This window comes from Salminus brasiliensis, chromosome 1 (assembly GCF_030463535.1).
Source record: "Salminus brasiliensis chromosome 1, fSalBra1.hap2, whole genome shotgun sequence".
Taxonomy (NCBI): domain Eukaryota; kingdom Metazoa; phylum Chordata; class Actinopteri; order Characiformes; family Bryconidae; genus Salminus; species Salminus brasiliensis.
The window spans coordinates 32,160,584-32,178,504 of record NC_132878.1 but is presented as its reverse complement, the minus strand read 5'-3'; the positions used below and the strand labels follow the sequence as shown (position 1 = coordinate 32,178,504).

Sequence of the window (17,921 nt, the reverse complement as noted above, 5' to 3'; positions counted from 1 at the left end):
TAAAGGCAGCAGTATACATCAGTCTTAAAGGCAGCAGTATACATCAGTCTTAAAGGCAGCAGTATACATCAGTCTTAAAGGTAGCAGTATACATCAGTCTTAAAGGCAGCAGTATACATCAGTCTTAAAGGTAGCAGTATACATCAGTCTTAAAGGCAGCAGTATACATCAGTCTTAAAGGCAGCAGTATACATCAGTCTTAAAGGTAGCAGTATACATCAGTCTTAAAGGTAGCAGTATACATCAGTCTTAAAGGCAGCAGTATACATCAGTCCTAAAGGCAGCAGTATACATCAGTCTTAAAGGCTGCAGTATACATCAGTCCTAAAGGCAGCAGTATACATCAGTCCTAAAGGCAGCAGTATACATCAGTCTTAAAGGTAGCAGTATACATCAGTCCTAAAGGCAGCAGTATACATCAGTCCTAAAGGCAGCAGTATACATCAGTCTTAAAGGCAGCAGTATACATCAGTCCTAAAGGCAGCAGTATACATCAGTCTTAAAGGTAGCAGTATACATCAGTCCTAAAGGCAGCAGTATACATCAGTCTTAAAGGCAGCAGTATACATCAGTCTTAAAGGCAGCAGTATACATCAGTCTTAAAGGTAGCAGTATACATCAGTCTTAAAGGCAGCAGTATACATCAGTCTTAAAGGCAGCAGTATACATCAGTCTTAAAGGCAGCAGTATACATTAGTCCTAAAGGCAGCAGTATACATCAGTCTTAAAGGCAGCAGTATACATCAGTCCTAAAGGCAGCAGTAACAAAATCAGCCTGATTGTAAGATAGTTTTCTTGATGAAGTATTGTTTTTCTATAATTTGTGAACATGTATAAATCAGTAGAATTGTATCAATGAAATCACAAAGGTCCGTTTTGATTTTGGGGTGACTGCAACAGCTCAAAGGCCCCCACTTTCCCTCATCAAGTTTCATTAAGGCCCAGCTAGACTCCCTAACTGAGAGGGTTACACTGCCCCTCGGTTTAAGGGTTGGGGGGCGTGTTCTGAGAAGAGTCGCGCGACCCATTCTCAGGGGGAGGTTCCACAAGCTCGCTCCTGATTGGCTGGACAACTGATTGGTTTGTTTCTGCCCCAGCGCACGCGTCTCTCCGCTGCCCCCTGCCGGTGCTACCCTCCTGCTGAGCGAAGGCCGGTGCACCTGCGTCTACTCTGCAGTCACTGCGCTCATTGCTCTCAGCCATGGAGCCGCTGGTAGGAAGTTACTTTTTTATTCCCACACACACTCACACACACATTTCACACGCTTTTCCAGCGCTCGGGGTGATGCCCAGCTGCGGCTGTGGTCTTTGTTTCGCTTTCATTTGCAGGGAAACAACAGAGCGGGGTTGTTTATCACCAGCTCGGTAGAAAAGTAGCGAGACCCAGTTGTGTGCTGTTGGTATTGGAGGAGAAGACCGGATTAGGTCGATAAAACACGGACAACTCGCTTTTAGTACTGGTTAGGATCTGCTGCGACACACACGAGTTCACCAGAGACCTCCACAACTTCTTTATTTCTCACACTCTTTCACTTTCTGGAGTTCTCATTAACCCTGTATGTGCTAATGCTATCTAGTGCTTTCCTGCAAAGACTCCTAATGCAAGAGGACAAAAAGAACGGTCCAGCTGCATCTGTATGCATAGCGTGTGTGTGTGTGTGTGTGTGTAGCTGAAGATGCTATCATTTGTACCCCAGTTTTCTCTTTCTTTTATTACAGATTCTTCTATTACAGAAATGTGCAAAAGGATTTGTATAGGTTAAAGGGAAGCACACGCTGGAGCTGTTTACAGAGGGCAGTGGTAGCACCTCAGTGTCACACTGCTGCTGGTGCTGCGACAACACACACACACACACACACACACACAGTGCTCCTATTAGTCCACATGGACCCAAACCAAATTTGAGCATTTAGTCCTGGTCAAAAGTGACAAATTCAGTATTACAATATTTAATACTTATATCACAAGTGTTTGATGTGACTGTCAAGAACCTGCATGAAAGTTGCATGTTGAGTCATGTGTGGTGCTCCACTGCTCCACTGTGCACCGTCCACTATAAGATATTCAGTGCACCCTCTCCTCATCACTTAACACCATGCTTATTTTTTACGTAATCATTGCAGCAGTATTCGTCCTACTATTTGTTTTGCGGGGAAAAAACTGATTCCAACAGCACCCTAGCACTGTCCCCATCACCAGCCCCCTTGGTAGGCTGCGGTTGAGGCTACAGGTTGAAAATCACTACTCTAAAAACAGAGGAGGGAAAGTTTACATAGGGCACATTGTATTTGCACCATTGAGAAGTGTATCAAATCGAAGCATCACTGTGTCGTATACAAGCACATTATGATGTTTGGTAATTGTTACCTGTAACCTGTATTAGAAACAGTAGGGGAGTAATAATTGGCATATTAAATGACAACACTGTAACATTTAGCTATCTGTAGAAAGGTCCAAACAACAGTGTGTTTATTTATACTATTACACATGTAATCACATAATATTTCTCTTTTTGGCTTTATTTTTTACATAATTTGTAAATAACACATTTAATAATAATTACAACAACAATAATAATTATATATATATATATATATATATATATATATATATATATATATATATATACATCAAATGTTGAAATGTCTCCTATTTCATAATGATGCTTCTTATGTAATCAATAACATTTAATAATGATTACAGCAAAAAATTATATATATATAATTCCCCTGTTTCTCCTGTAAAAAATAAAAAAATATGTATCTTATTCACATGTATGTTTTTTAACAACAACAAAAATAATAAATCTATTTTACATGTATAATAATAATAATATTTTATAGTAATACATATATTTTATATTTTCATACATAAAACAGTTTAAAGTGCTTCATATTAAAATGTAATAATAAAATAAAACACAAAATATAAACATTACATTCATTAAATTGTGTCAGAATGTCTTGAGCATCAAACAAACAGAAAAAGTCGTAAATTACTGTTATCAAGCTACAATTGTGAAGTTACTAAAGTCAGAACTAAACTTGATGTAATTGTACGACTGTAATCCAGCCATCGTCACAATGAATACATCACCAGTAATCACATTGCTGCTGAATGGTCTGTTTATTACAGACAGTATAAAGTGGGGTTCTTTTTTTCTCTGCTAAACACTTGTTCATGCTCATGTTGCCTGAACCTGGATGAAGATCTGTGGCACCATTTTAATTCAATTCACACTAAACATGGTTTCTCTGTTGTAGGGCAAACACATGCTGAGGGTGGAGCCGGAAAGCTTCTTCGACATTCTGGAGGAGAGGAGGCGGGGCAGTGACATAAGCCACGCCTTCAGGACGTTTAGCCCTCAGCCATATCGCGGGGCCACGCCTCCTTCTGCTAAAGTACTCAATAGGATGGTGATAGAGTCGCAGTACCTGCGCTACATTATCTCAGAGGTGAGAGGATAAAGAGAGTGTTAAAATGATCAGTCAATAATAAATCAGATATTTTCCAAATATAATCATGATATAGTGTACATGAATCTGCAGTAATCTACATGGTAACTGGACAGTAGCCATATTCACAGAAAAGTAGCATATCATTTGTTGGATACTTGTATAGATAAATTGTTTTTAGTACAGAAGAAAATGAAGGCATGGACCAGTGTTGTTTTGGGTTAGTGACTAAGCCTCAAAGGTGAGTGAGGAATCAAAAAGTACTCTAAGATCTCTAGCAGTGGGCTAGAAAGAGCAGAAGACCACAGCAGATTCCACTTCTGTCAGCCAAGAACAGAAAGCTGAGGCCGCAGTGGACACAGGCTCACCTAAACTGAACAGTACCCTGGTCTGATGGATCTCAATTTCTGCTGAGGCAGACAGATGGAACTGTATTCACAGTGCAGGCTGATTTAGGTGCTGTAATGGTGTGGGGAAGGTTTTCTTGGCCCACTTTGGGCCTGTTAATACCAGTCTTTGTGATTTGATTGCTGCTACTTTTCTGTATCTCTGCTTTCCCAATTTCCTGTTTATGTCTACCCCTCTTGTATTCTAGATTTTTTATTATTATTTTATTTATTCAATAATTGCTCTTTGGGTCTAACTGGGACCTTGAGATCTCAGTTTAGTTGCAATCATGTGATGCGAATGATAATGAAGTCTCCTTGAATCCTTGAGGTAAGAATGGAGCCAGTCTTAGGCTGATCCTGAAAGCAGCACTCAAGGATGGAGGAGGAGAATGTTTATCAGTACCACCAGGTCATTTAGGCCATTTCAAACAGAGCTGATAGAGCAAATTAACAGAAACCTGGTTGAAAAGGCTGATAGAAATGGTTTTCTGAGAGAAAAGTTGAGTAGCTACTTCCATTTCCCCTACTTTATAAATAAGGGAGACTCGAGACCGGTCTGTAATTTGCAAGACAAGTCAAGACATAAGGCATCTACCAGTGGCTTTCATCTATTGAAGAACCTGTGTGACTATTATCTGGATTGTAAGATGCTAAGATTTTACCAGCACTTGGTAGTTGAATGTGTCTCCCATTAATCAGCTTAAATTCCTGTTGCAATGTTGGATGTGTTTTTCACATCAGCTCACAAACAACAGCCAATCAAATCCTATTGCTAGGTTGTGTCTATTTTTGCACATCAGCTCATATACAACAGCCAATCGCTTGTGTTGCTGCGTTTTTAGATGCCAAACACCTCATGGACCTGGCATGTAACTCACTCACTCACTCACTCAGTGAAAAATCAGATAAACACTGATCACTGACCCTGGATGCAGTCCATCAGCCAAGAAATGTTTGGTATCTGACATGTGTTTCATTAGTCAGGATGCTAGGCTAACATTGCTAACAAACACTGGACTCACACTGTAATAATTTCGATCTCTGTAAATACACTTCCAAAATCTTCAAATATGATATGTAAACAAGTTAAAAAGCTGCTCAAACTTAAACTGCTGCTCAACATTCAGCTCTGCCAGGAAGTTTATTTTTGTGTTTACCACGTTTTAAACCACTGTGATCTGTATTTATATGATGAATTGGTGACAGTCTAAATCCAGTGTTTGGTAACGTTGTTAGCTTAGCATCTTCAGTTCTAAACTAAAGAAACACATGTCAGATACTAAACATGTCTTGATTGATCAACTGCATCTAGAGTAAAGTAATAGTTCTGCAACAAATGTAATTTATTGATGTTTTTGGATGTTTTTTTTGTGTGCGCAGATCGCTCTGGAGTCTGGTGAGCCATGTGAGTGTGTGAAGGAAGAGGCCATGGGAATTATGGAGGAGATGGGTCAGAACCTGCAGCTGAGCTTCATTCGTCTGCTGGGCTTCGCACTCAGTAAAATCTTTAAAAGAGTGTTCCGCTCCATCCGTGTCAACGAGGACGGACTCCTGCGGGTAATGATCATCATGACCCCGGTTTCTTATCTGTATCTGTCCCTGCTTATCTAGGAGTTACTTCACAAAGTAGGCTTTCCCAGAAGAGCTGGATAACGCGAGGCTGATATGAAGATCGTAAACCACACTGAAATGTAAAGTGCTGCAGTAAATTTGCTAAATTCAAATGTGTGCATAATGAGGCATAAATGTGAACAAAGTTAATTCAGTTGCACTATTTTTCTAGTTAGGCAAACATCTTCCTTATGAATTATTTATCTACTATAAATTATCCAGTAGCTTCTTTAAAGGATTCACTACCCATTATCAATTATTCAGTAACCACCATCAATTTTTAGTAACTACTATAAAGGATTCTGTATCTACTATGATTTATTCAGGATCCAGTGTAAATTATTCAGTAACTACCAGATATTATTCAGTAACTACTAGATATTGTTCAGTATCTACTAGAAATTAGTCAGTAGCCACTACTGAATGCAATGGACACTCATGCCTATATACTATTTTCTTCATAAACTCAATTACACTCATAAACAAACAATTCATTTACATGAGGAAAGGTATGTTTTTACACAAAATCTGAAGAATTTGTTAAATCTGACTTTCAGGTTTAAGGTTAGGGTTAGGGTTACTTCTTCACACAATGCTCTGGGTTACATGGTGCTTTAAAGACGAAGTCCATTTTGTTTGAAGTCCAGAGGGTTGAACACCTCTCACTGTACTAGCTTTTGCAGTATGAGGCTTTCTAGATATTATTTAATTGTTCGTCATTCTTGATGTTTTAAATAAATTAATTTATTCATTCATTTATTAATTTATTTATTTTCTTTGGTGAAACTGCAGTCTCTACGGTTTAAATGATCTAATGAATGCACTTCTTACATTGTTTTAAAAGATACATTTTCTAGGTTTCACTCCTCTTCAATGTTTTTGGATTTAGAAATCCGTGCTTAGCTGTGTCTGTTCTGCTTTGTGCTTTGATTTTTTGATCCTCAGCTCCAGCAGGCCATTCAGGAGCATCCTGTCATTCTGATGCCCAATCACAGGAGCTACATCGACTTCTTGGTTCTGTCCTACATCATGTTTACCTACGACCTTTCCATCCCTGTCATCGCTGCTGGAATTCGCAAGTATCTATTACAGACAAAATAAATAAATGAAGACTGCAAGACATAAAGTGTTGGTTTCCCAGAGAGGTGGACAGGGATTAAGCCTAGTCAGTTGTTGCACTCAGAATGCTGTGTAGTTTAGGGCTAGGCTTAATCTCTGTTTCGGAAACCAGACTGTTTTGACTGCAGAACAGATGCATTAGTGTGTTTGTTTCTTTTGTGCACACTGTATCGATTAGCTCAAGTTTTTGCATGTAAAATATTACGTATTTGTTCTGGTGTTGTATATACAGTATTTCACCCAGAAATGAATTAACTCTCACTAATGTGGCAAAAAATGAATCGAAACACAGTATCTATTCAGAAACATGCTTCACTGATTGCTCTTTTCTCCTCCAGCTCTGATGGGAATGTCTCTGATTGGTGAGATCTTGAGACGGTCTGGAGCGTTCTTTATCCGGCGTGCAATTGGCTCAGATAAGCTCTACTGGGCGGTGCTCTCTGAATATGTCAGGACTATAGTGCGGGTGAGCAATAGTTTTACTATTTACTACAGACAGTTTGATCAGTGCTGGTTAAATGACCCTGCTTTACACTTTTTTTTTTGTTTTTGCAGACAGGTTATGCTCCTATAGAGTTCTATGTGGAAGGACTGCGCAGCAGGACCCTCAAGTCTCTGACGCCAAAGCTTGGTAAGCTAACTTTATTCACACTAAAGCTGAAAGAACTGCTAGTGAACAAATCACATCACAAATCACAGGGGTTCACATCTCTGGTCCTGGACCCCACAATGCATGTTTTAGCAGTTGATGTACTGTACACTACCCTGTTCCACCCAAGAAGGGCTTGGTAATCAGCTGATGACAAGTTGAATCATTTGAGATTGGAGCAGGGAAAACACTGAAACGTACAATGTGTGGAACTAAGAACAGGTGCATTGAGGGTTTGTGTCTGAATGGAATGGTGGAGGCTTTTAGAGCAGAAGTTCCCAATCCCAATTTCTCTCATCTGCACTGCTGATTCAGCTTATTAATTAATAAAACCCTTCAAATAAATGTGTTAAGAGTATGGCAAACAACAAGCATTTGCAGAGCACAGACTCTCACAGTTTTATTTGTATAGCAGAGTTTTTCACAAAGCAATCTAACAGAAATCTAGGCCAGAAATCCCCCAGTGCAGGCATATTCCTGTAGTCTCTGTGAGGGTCTAGTTGAAGGTTGGTTTTGGAGATACAGTATTCTGACAATGTTTTCTGTGTCTACTACTGCTGTATTTCTGTGTTTGTGTAGGAATGATGCAGATGGTTTTGGAGCCTTTCCTCAAAGGAGAGGTGTATGATGTCAGTCTTGTTCCGGTCAGCATCAGCTACGACCGCATTCTTGAAGAAACTCTGCTGGCACACGAGCTGTTGGGCGTCCCCAAACCCAAAGAGTCCACAACGGTACCGCCTGTCCCAGTCCTCTACTGATGCTGTTGGCAGTTCGAGCAGTTAGAGTTTTAATAGCTAGTTCAACTGGAAATAGGTAGCAACCTCATAGCCTTGATGAGCATTAAACAGGCCAGGATAGAAGCTTTTCTGGGCAGAGTAGTTTGATCCTATCCTATCCTGACTTTTTCTAATTCTGGTCTGAAGTGACGGTTGACCTGTGTTTATTGGCGTGCAGGGGTTGTTGAAGGCTCGACAAGTTCTGGAGGAAGACTATGGCTGCATGCATGTGTGCTTTGGTAAGCCTGTGTCTGTGAGAGCTCTGGCCCAGGGAAGGGTCAACCGGGGGCAGTTCAACCTGGTGCCCAGGTAAAACCCTAGCTGTGAACAGTGTAATCTGATGTCAAGTGTATTACAAAGAGTGTGGATGGTCTTACAAGCCACATTTGTGGTCAGAGAAAAGAATCTGATTATTTTTTTACCTAACCAGTAATAAACTACAAGCATTTCATTGCTATTGTGAGCGGTGCATATAATATGATGTTGGAGAATGAGATTCAAGAGATTTAAACACCTGGGTAGAAAAAACATTGACCAGTAGAACAGGATATTCTGGAGAAGCCACACAAGAGCCTAAGTTCTTCATGCTTCCCGGTGTTGGGCTGTGGAACAGTTAAACTGCTTTCTCTGGAGGGATAAAGCTCTATCCAGTACCTGAACTAACCTTAGGAGTGCCAGAACTAATCATCCAACATCAATATCTGACCTCACTGATGCTCCTATGACTGCCTGAATGCAACTAAACATGCCAAACTGCAACGTTCTAGTGTTCTTAAGCCTTCAGAGAAGAGTAGAGGCTTTAATAGGAACAAACTCATTATTAATGTCTTTGATTTGAGAAAATACACTGGATAAGCAGGTGTCCACACACTTTAGGACAAATAGGCCCGGTTTCCAAGTCTAAACCACTGTCACTGGTATTGCAGTTTAGTCTTAGACTATGCTTAATCCATGTCTATGATAATGTAAATCTTCATATTTCTCTTTGTGCGTGTGTGTTTCAGAGACTTGCCGTTGAACGGGAGTGTGGAGCTGCAGCTGTTTGTAAGCAGTGTGGCTCACCTGTTGGTGCGGCTGCAGGAGAAGAGCATGGTCCTCAGCCCCTGGAGCCTCATGACCTTTATTCTTCTTCAGAACCCTCAGGGCGTGCACTGGGATCAGCTCATTCATAAAACCCTCTGGCTGCGGACCCTTGCCTTGCAGTTCGGGGCCCAAGTTAACTGGCCTGGTAAGAAATTTCGTCCTCTGTGTTATGGGCTTCATATAGTATCAGTCAAGTGAATGGCCTTTCATTTTTGTTTTCATCCTGTTCAGTAGTAATAAAGAGCACTGTATAAGTTAGTAAGGTGATCAAAGCCCTGTGTGTGTTGTAGTGGATCTCTTGGGTTAGTGCAGTATGAGCTGTGTAGTATTGAGTATTGCAGGGTTTTCTATGTTCTGCTAAACTTGGAAAGTTTCACAAAGCCCTCTCCCCTTGGATTATAAACCCAGGCCTCCACTAGCATGTGATTATGATTTATACACAGTAAAGCATGAGCTATAACAAAGGCTCCATTCTGTCCGTCTACCCTGAGTATTAGACATCAGCCATACAGAACAGGGCTTCTATTAGCTCTGATTCCTGACAAATGTTTAGCACTCATCGGCACTGTAAAAGAGTTTCAGTCTGTGCGTTTCCAATAATTTTTCCAGTCACCTCTGATCTTCATACCAAGGAAGATACAGTATGTGTCCAGATTTTTGTGGATACCCCTTCTAATGAATGTATTCAGCTACTTTAAGTAGCATCCATTTCTGACACATGCAGATGCATACATACACACATGCACACATCTAGTCCCTAAACATGAACCTATTGGCACCATGCCCAATGCCAGGTGTGTGCTAGAGGAGTATAAAGACCCCCAGTATTGAGCTGTGGAGCAGTGGAACTGTGCTGTGTGGAATGTTAAATGGTGCTCCATCCATCCACTTTTGGGATGAGATAAGGATGAGGTGAGTTGGTGATCATCCAACATCCTGACCTCACTAACGCTGTTGTCACTGAATGCAATCAATCACAGTAGTGCTCCAAAATCTAGTAAAAAGCCTTCTTCACTGGACAGTAGAGACAGTTACTCCAACAAAAGCAGGATAAAATCTTTTTTAAAGATTCAGAAGAAGCGGGTGAGGGATGAGTGAGGTGTCCCAATAATTTTGTCAATATTGTGTATTTTAATAAACAAGAATACTAACTGACAGTTCTATTTGATGCTAATTGATGCGATGTGTGATGATGGGAGAACCTTTGACAATTTTAAAAACTTTTTTATACTTTTATGTTAGTTAGATTTTTCCTTTTACGATCAATTAAAAATTGTCACGTATGTTAGAAAAGAGTGTGTGATCTTTAAGCTGAAATTAAGCGCTATAATCTGCTTTCCAGCTCAGCCACACAATTCGGAGGTGATGTCTGAAAACTTGGTCCTGCATCGCTCTATAGCGCGACTTGAGAATGGGCTTGTCCAGTTGGCTGAAGAGGCAGGGCCAGGGCCTGTCACACAAGAGGAAGCAGTGTTCAGGCGAGCTGCTGTGGTGCTCATGTGCGCCTCCTACAGGAACCAAGCACTGCACGTTTTCTCACGGCCGGCGCTGGTGGCTCTTGCCGTGACGACAGCTACGAGTCACAGGAAAGGTGAGCGTGCAGGAGTTTAAAGCATTTTGACATTGTTACAAGTAAAGTGTGAAGCTGTCAAGCTTCCGAGCCTCTCCACTGTCCGCTCCAGTTTAGAGTGATAATTAATAAAGCAGAAAAGGTGCAGCAGCAGTCTAATTATGTCCGTTTGATGGGAACAAGCTTCCAGGAGCAAAGTTTGCTCACACATGTCATTTTCTCTGCAGAGGACATCTTCAGCCGCTTCTGCTTCCTGCAGGACGTCTTTGCTAATGAGTTTATCTTCATCCCCGGCCAAGCGGTAGAGGTGAGACTGACACTGACCACTCTGCGTTGGGCAGTGTAGGAGGAAAGCTTGGACTACCCCCTGTCACTGTCATCAATTGTTATTAAAGTGGGCATGACCCCGACTGCAGATGGACACCACAGATCCTGAGGTCTGTTTGGACCAATCACTTACAGCTAATAAGGAGGTGGTTAGGAGTTCTGATCAGCGCACTGCAGCACACAAACCACTTCGTCCTTTTTGCCAAAAAGGTTACATTTGAAGACTGCCAGCTGTACTTGTGTATTCCAGAGTGAACTTCCACTCATAGCACAGCTGAGTGAGCATGTATAGCTTTAAGATGCCAATAGAACTGACCCTTCCTCTGCTTCCTTTTCTCTCTCCCTCACCCTCTCTCTCTCTATTTCTCTCTCCTTCTTCATGTTTGTCTCTGCCTCTCTCTCTCTCTCTCTCTTTTAGGATTTTGAGGAGGGCTGTATTGGTCTGCAGCAGTGTGGGGCGGTGACCATCACTGATCAGGGACTGAGAGTGACTGAGGAAGAGCAGGACACCATCGTCTTCCTCACCGCCATTTTAAACCCCTTTATTGAAACATATCAGGTGACATGAGAGAACTGAACCTGTCATTTTTTCAGTATTCTCAATGCCTCCTGAAGGCCATTTTTCAATCTTAGGACAGTATTTGAAATATTAAAATACTGGAATGGTGGACAGAGAGAGGAGTTAGTGGTAAGATTAATGAAGTAAACTTTAGTGCTTACAAGTTTTGCTTTAGAATGATTCCAGATTTTCTTTGAAAATAGAGACCAATAGATTTATTTACACAGTAGTGGAATAAAGACAATAAAACTATACCCTACAATTTAGAGGGAATTGTAACTTTTGAAAAGGAAAGTGCATTTCCTGCTGGAAACAGAATGGTTGCGCAGCTAAAATAGACTCCCATTCCAGGCTATATTTAGACTGTTGCTAAGTTGGTTAATATGGCATTACCAGGTGGTTGCTAAGTTACTGCCATGGTATCCTAGGTGGTTGCAATGGTGTTGCTAAGTAGTTAATGTGGTATCCCAGGTGACTGCTATGGTGTTGCTGGGTGGTTGATATAGTGTTGCTAAGTGGTTACTATGGGATCCCAGGTGATTGCTATGGTGTTGCTAAGTGGTTGCTAGGTGGTTGCTCTGGTGTTGCTAAGGGATTGCTATGGAATCCCAGGTGGTTGCTATGGTGTTGTTTTTTTACTATGTAGTTTTTACTATGGTATGCACATTGGCTGCTGCCGTGTTGCTAATTGGATGCTACAGTCTGGCAAAGGTGATTGTTGTGGTATTTCAGGAAGTTTTTAAGCTGTTGCCAAGTGATCGCTGTGTATTGTTATCAATATTACATTTTAAGGGTGCCCAGACTTTTGCATGCCATTCTTTTCTGTTGGGAAATGTGTAAAACTGCACGGAAATGCGCAGTGCCCAGTCATAATGAGTGCAGTGTTTTGAATATGATTATAATAGATTAAAGATTTATCGAATTGATTCTAACAATCAGTCTGACAGTGAACAACCGCTGCTGTTGAATCACTGCCTTCAGATCAATGCACTGGGCCACTTTTACACCTCTAGACATTACTGAAGTTGCTGAATTGTGTGTTTAGGTGGTGTGTAGAATCTTGTGTGGAGAGAGGTTTGAGGCTTTTACAGAGAAGAGCTTCGTCTCAGCAGTGCAGGATCTCATCATCAAACTCCTGATCTCAGGTAAGCTGAAGTTACTCAAGTCCTCTGTTCTGAGTTCCAGATAAACGTGTGATAGAACGGGTGTCCAGATGATCATCATTTTTTAAAAGTTGCTATTGTTCTGAGTTTACTGTACTACTTCAAGGGGTAATTAATTCCACTGTTTCATAATTAAAATTGTATTTACAGCTGACTTGTTATCAGCTGTATGGACACATTAAAGGCTGTATGGCCTTTTTCTTTTATTTAAGTTTACAGTAGTGACCAGAAATGGACAACACGGTCCACACAACATTAACTTATTGAAGATCTGAATAATAATTGTAATCAGTACGTTCTGTTCATTCTGGACTATTTAAAACACTACATGTTATTAGATGGTACATTTTATTGTATTTTTTTGTAATATACATTCATTCAGAATCTGCTGAACCCAACACGCTTTGGACAGTTGTGTCGTGTCTTATTTAGCATTGTGACACTGTGACTGTGATTGACTGTCTCTGTCTCTGTCTGTTCGATCATTCGTTCAGTCTCTCCTTTCGTCATTTGTCTCTGTTCTCTCCTCCACTCTCTGAATTCTGCCTATGGTCTCCGTCTCCCTCCGCAGATGAGGTGCAGTCGTGCGAGTGTTTGTCCTCAGACACACAGAAGAACGTGCTGTCGGCCCTGCTCAGGATGGGGGCTGCGTCTAAATCAAGAGTGTAGGTTTCAGTCACACATGCAGACCCTGCCCTTGTCTACTGTTACAGTCCAGTTGATATTATGGGTTCACTGATAATGTCAGCCAATATGCGATGACCACTAAATTGATGAAAACATGCTGATAATTGTATATAGAATATATAAATTCACTTTTTTCATATTTTGCTTTGACATGAGTATTCAGACCCTTCACTCAGCACCTGAAAGGTAGCACTTTTGGCAGCAATTACAGCCTCCAGTCTTCTTGAGTTTGCACACCTAGATTTGGGGATTTTCTTATCAGTTGACCCTCTCATGCTCTGTCAGGTTGAATAGGGGTTGTTAGTGCACAGCTATTTTTCTAGGTCTCCCCAGAGGTGTTCGGTTGAGTTCATAATTGAATAATGTACTTGGGTACAGAGATCCCAGCCTCTGAAAAACATCCCCACCGCATGCTGCCACCACCATGACTACTGCAACTCTCTTCTGGCTGGTCTCCCTCTGCGCACCATCAGGCCCCTGCAACTCATCCAGAATGCTGCAGCACGGGTCGTCTTCAATGTCCCTAAATTCAGCCATGTCACTCCACTCCTGCGTTCTCTTCACTGGCTTCCTGTAGCTGCTTCCCGCATCAGATTTAAAACCCTGACGCTGGCCTACAAAGCCAAGGACGGACCAGCCCCTCCATACATGATGACAATGGTCAAAAGCCGATCTGCACCTAGAGCCCTTTGAGCTTCAAGTACGGCTCGGCTCGACCCGCCATCCCTCAAAATCCACGGAAGACAAGCGTCCAGGCTCTTTTCTGTCCTGGCACCAAAGTGGTGGAACGAGCTTCCCCTGAATGTCCGAACGGCCGAGTCGCTCGCTGTCTTCAAACCCAGACTGAAGACCCACATATTCAGAGAATACTTGGACGAATAGCAGAGTACTATGGTCACCTTATTGACTTGTGCTTAGTAATGTCTAGAGCTTAAAGGTATCTTTGAACTATTAGTCTATTCTAACTAGCTGAGGTTTTTCTTGGGTAAACAGCAAAGCACTTTGTAAGTCACTCTGGATAAGAGCATCTGCTAAATGCCATAAATGTAAATGTAAATGGTGTTGGGCAGGTGATTAGCAGTGCCTAGTGTCCCCCAGAAATGACGCTTAGCATTGAGACCAAGAAGTTCAGTCTTGGTTTAATCAGATTAGAGAATCTTGTTTCACAGTCATATATATGTGTATATAAAATGAGCTAAATCCCCAAAATAAATCATGAACTCCACTGAACCATCACCTCTCATACAGGCTCTCACTCTCAACAGCTTTTCCTAAACCTTCTTTACTCACAACATATTTGTTTACAAATGTGCATCCTCTGTTGAAAGGGCCTTAAAAAGAAACTGCAGAGTTTTGTTCAAATTAGAAGTGAAGTTCTACATCGACTCCAGATGCAGTGCTGGTTCTTAATCCTCACAGATGCAGAGGTTAAACCACCACTGATTGCATTACGTCTCTGCTGGGGGTGTACGGCAGTACCTGCTTGTAACCGAAACACACTCTTTCTGTTTCTTTCTCAGAGCGGAGCAGAATGAGTACAGAGTGAACAAAGCAGCGGTGAAAAGAATATGGAAAACGCTGGGTAAGAACTTCTGCCCAACAGAGGCCTTCTTCAGTGCTGTGAATAACTGCAGATAGCATTTCTGTTCCTTTGTGTGCACTTGGGCCTGAAGCTTACTTAAGATGCCATGACAGATAAGGTTGAGAGTTTACTCACAGCATGTATAGATTAGGTCCCCATAAATACACCCACTCCCCTTAATTCCCTTTACAATCAACACTTCTGGTCAAACGTTTTACATCACCCATATTTGTCCAGTTTTATTGGCATTTAAGCAGCTCAGATGGTACAGCAGTGAGTGGTAACCTTACAGTGGTAGTTAAAACAAAACTGCAGTTAATGTATATTTTAAAGTTCTAAAAAGGCCATCCTCAAGGAACACGTGGTTAACAGCTCAGGTCATTTGTAAGAATGGAAGTAAATTACGCTTTGAACGGGAGGAAAGGGAGAGGACTTTCTCTGTCAGGTCTTTCTTTCAATGAAGCTCCTGATGAAGCCGGAGTACTGGTGACTAAACTATCAAAAGGCTCTTTGAAAACTGGAGAAGAGCGGCATGGTGGTACCACAGGTAGTGTGTGTGCCGCACAGCTGCAGAGGTCAGGAGTTGCGGGTTCAGTCCTTGCTCCAGTCACTGTCTGTTTCTCATTGGGTTTCTTCCAGAGACTCTGGTTTCCTCCAAAAAACATGCCAGTAGCTGTACTGACTATGCTAAATGGCCCCTTTGACTGCTGTGTGTTGCCCTGCGATGGACATCTTGCCCCCCCCTCTTGCATTTCGCCCCAATGCTTCCAGGTTGGCTCTGGACCCACCACAACTCCGGGTAAGATAAGAAGAAGAAGATGACAAGGTTGGGCAGACTAAACAGGCGATAAACAGCATTAGAAGAAAGACTTCTGAGGGTAAACAGCTTGTGTTACATGACTACACTTTGTAGCAAAGCTTAATACTGGTGGATGTGACCAAAAGAAGAGACTTGGGTGCTGCAGGTTTGACCAGGTCATACAGGACAGGAGTAAGACAGCAAAGAAAGAAAAAGAGACTCTCCTGGGCCATGGAGCACCGCCAGTGGACTAATGAAAAAACTGTGCAGTGTGTTTCACACAGTTCAACATGATGGTGACGCTCTGGCAAGCAGTTTTAGAGAGACTGAAGAAGAATATTAGCATTGTGGACATTGGGAAATGAAACTGGCCTCAAGAAGCTTTTTCACATTTCTTGTTACTTCTCGGGACAGTGGTGGCTCAGCGGTTAGAGTGCCGGGCTGTTGATAACAGGGTTGTGGGTTCGATTCCCAGGCTGGGCAAGCTGCTACTGTTGGGCCCTTTAGCAAGGCCCTTTACCCTCTCTACTCCCAAATACTGTCAAAAAAACATTGTTATGGGGCAGTGGTGGCTCAGCGGTTAGAGCGCCGGGATATCGATAACAGGGTTGTGGGTTCGATTCCCGGGCTCGGCAAGCTGCCACTGTTGGGCCCTTGAGCAAGGCCCTTTACCCTCTCTACTCCCAAATACTGTCAAAAAAACATTGTTTAAGGTTTTGGAAGGAGGAACATGCCTGAAGCCTCCCCTTTCAAACGTTCTATAAAAATCTCCTGTAAATTCCATCTATACCTCGTTCTCATGTTTCCATGTCCAAGTCTTCACAACCCTCCACCACCCCGTCACCTCCCTTTTAACTCTTATCATCTCGCATTCCTTACTCCACGTATCAGAGGGGGGGGGGGCTGGCTTCCTACCACAAATCAGAAGTCACCTGAACTCCAGCCCAAACCATCATATGCCAGTTGTCATATGGCATATGCAAAGACCTATTTGGAGACTCTGCATTCCTAAACCCCTTGGAAATGTATTCTGGGCGTTGTGTATCTGTGCAGAAGTAAAGCAGTTAAGAAGTTAGAGTTACTTTAATGGATTTAATGGAAATGTTTTTGAATGTAAATTGAAAAATGTGCAAAAATGTGTTTAATACTAAATAAACTGAGCATTAGGAAATGCAAATGATACCAGTATGTAAGGATGTGGTGGATATATATTGATATGTAACTAGGCCACATGAGTACAGTAATACCTCTTGTCTTCTTGGCTACAGGTGGTGGGGTGACCCCTCCGATCATGTCATACTCCAGGCTGTGACACAATCCGAGGAGATGGAGTGGAGTGCTGCATGGAGGGAGAGAGCCACCACCTCTTTGATGTTCCCAGGGAACTCCTGTTTTGGACTGGGTTTTTGCTGATGAGAACTTAGTCACGCTTTATTTTCTGCCTTACTTACTTACCTAACCTTCACCCTAACCTTAATGTCAACCTAAACCTAACACTGTGGAGAATCAACCATTTTACCAGATAGATGAACAAATTAAGCATACGCTGACACTGTGTGGAACTATCCAAATACAATGTGATGAACCTGTTAGCTAAGCTGAATTAGGAGCTTCAGAGCAGGGAAATCAGTTTACCCGTCCTATCTGAGAAACCGCCATAACCAAGTTTACCAGCATCACTGAATGCATCTTCCTGCCAAATAGAAGCAGTCTTCTGGTAATAGTGACTGATTTAATCTGGGTCCAATTCAGCTACATAGAACAATCACTGTCTTTAATTTTTTTTTACCATAATAGGAAACAGGCATTACCAAAGTACACAGTACAATTATAAATGATTAATATGATTTATATAAAATGATGAATGAAGTTGCTGCAAATGTAGAACAACAATAATTCATAGTGTTTCATTGACTATAGGTACGATTCATACTGCTGTATTCTAAAACTCAGGTGTAAATATGTTGATTGTAGATTTATAGTAATTTAACAGGGCAGGTATCAGGCCACTATGGTTAAACTGTGAATTAGCTTGCATTGAATGTATGTTTTGTACACAATAGCAATAAACATGTTTTTAACTGCTCCCTCAGCCATTGTGTGTATCACACTTTAGAGAGGCTGATCAGTAAAGATTACAGATTACAAAAT

General features: G+C 41.7%; 1 protein-coding gene across 1 annotated transcript; it reads left to right on the top strand.

The window, feature by feature from the left end:
• The first annotated feature begins 1,072 nt into the window (after positions 1-1,072).
• gnpat2 (glyceronephosphate O-acyltransferase 2) lies at positions 1,073-17,862 on the top strand. Its single transcript, XM_072677769.1, has 16 exons — positions 1,073-1,213; positions 3,265-3,456; positions 5,226-5,402; positions 6,402-6,531; positions 6,914-7,041; positions 7,131-7,206; positions 7,804-7,955; positions 8,179-8,309; positions 9,005-9,228; positions 10,426-10,674; positions 10,881-10,960; positions 11,399-11,539; positions 12,585-12,684; positions 13,274-13,367; positions 14,910-14,971; positions 17,039-17,862. The coding sequence occupies exons 1-16, from the start codon at positions 1,202-1,204 to the stop codon at positions 17,080-17,082; spliced, it is 1,992 nt and encodes a 663-aa protein (XP_072533870.1). The 5' UTR covers positions 1,073-1,201; the 3' UTR covers positions 17,083-17,862.
• The last annotated feature ends 59 nt before the right edge of the window (positions 17,863-17,921 follow it).

Bases quoted from the DNA above. Each gene is read 5' to 3' on its own strand.
- gnpat2 (XM_072677769.1), top strand. The intron at 12,685-13,273 runs GTAAGCTGAAGT...CTCCCTCCGCAG, and splicing joins CATCAAACTCCTGATCTCAG to ATGAGGTGCAGTCGTGCGAG. The intron at 13,368-14,909 runs GTAGGTTTCAGT...TTTCTTTCTCAG, and splicing joins GCTGCGTCTAAATCAAGAGT to AGCGGAGCAGAATGAGTACA.